Source organism: Lactuca virosa, chromosome 1 (genome assembly GCF_052849685.1).
Source record: "Lactuca virosa cultivar CGN04683 chromosome 1, Lactuca_virosa_CGN04683_v6, whole genome shotgun sequence".
Taxonomy (NCBI): Eukaryota; Viridiplantae; Streptophyta; class Magnoliopsida; order Asterales; family Asteraceae; genus Lactuca; species Lactuca virosa.
Window position 1 is genome coordinate 272,243,466 of NC_136426.1, and position 1,048 is coordinate 272,244,513.

General features: G+C 36.5%; 1 protein-coding gene across 1 annotated transcript; it reads left to right on the plus strand.

The window, feature by feature from the left end:
• The first annotated feature begins 253 nt into the window (after positions 1-253).
• On the plus strand, positions 254-715 carry LOC145129786 (uncharacterized). Its single transcript, XM_079064596.1, has one exon. It carries the CDS (start codon positions 254-256, stop codon positions 713-715), a length of 462 nt encoding a protein of 153 aa, XP_078920722.1.
• The last annotated feature ends 333 nt before the right edge of the window (positions 716-1,048 follow it).

Sequence of the window (1,048 nt, forward strand, 5' to 3'; positions counted from 1 at the left end):
GTCAGTTGCAAATAGTAATGTTCAAAGAGAAGCTCCAAGAATGGTCACACCCATAGTCATTCCACCACCATTTCCATCACGCCTTGCCCAATCTAAGAAGAAGGAGGAAGGAAGAGGAATATTAGACATCCTTTGAAAAGTTGAGGTAACAATTCCATTGTTAGTTGCAATCATGCAAATCCCAAGGTATGGTAATTTTTTGGAAGAACTTTGCACTATCAAAAGAAAACTTTAAGTACATGAAAAGGTGTCAATGAGTGAAAACGTTTCCGCGGTTTTACAAAGAAAACTTCATGTAAAATGTAAAGATCCAGGAATGTTTACGATTCATTTCAAAGTAGGGGATGTTACCATTAACAGTTCCATGCTTGATCTTGGCGATTCTATTAATGTCATGCCCTACTCGGTGTACGAATCGCTAAATATTGGACCTTTAAACGAAACGGGTGTTACTATTCAACTTGCGGACAAATCAAATGTCATTCCTAGAGGTGTCTTAGAAGATGTTTTAGTTCAAGTTAACCAACTAGTCTTTCTTATAGATTTCTATTTGTTCGATTTAGAGAAACAATCATTCTCCAAATCGGAACTAATCTTGCTTGGAAGTCCATTTTTGAAAATGGCTAGGACTAAAATTGATATATATGCGGATAACCTCACTATGGAATTTGATGTCGATGTAAATGAATTCAAAGTTAAAGACGCCATGGAATAACCTAGAGAAACATCTTATTTGTATTTTATTGATGTTCTTAAGCCTGGAACCCAAGAATTGTTTGAGCTAACAAATGTTGATGAAGCAGAAAGGCTTAAGAAGTTACAGGTATAAGTTTCTGAAGACTCGAGTAAAGAGTTAAAAGAGAATTTGAAGGTCAAAGATAGAGTAAATACTCCCAAAGAGACGTCTATCTCCTGGAAGCCATTCGTTCAGGGACAAAAATTTATTCTCTATCGTTACCGACTAAAACGATTCCCAAGAAAGTATATATCTCGATGGCATGGTCCCTTTACTGTAGTGAAAGTATTTAAGCATGGAGGGGTGGAGATC

What these genes read in the sequence shown, in the direction of transcription:
- LOC145129786 (XM_079064596.1), top strand. Translation starts at nt 254, where the DNA reads ATGAGTGAAAACGTTTCCGCGGTTTTACAAAGAAAACTTCATGTAAAA.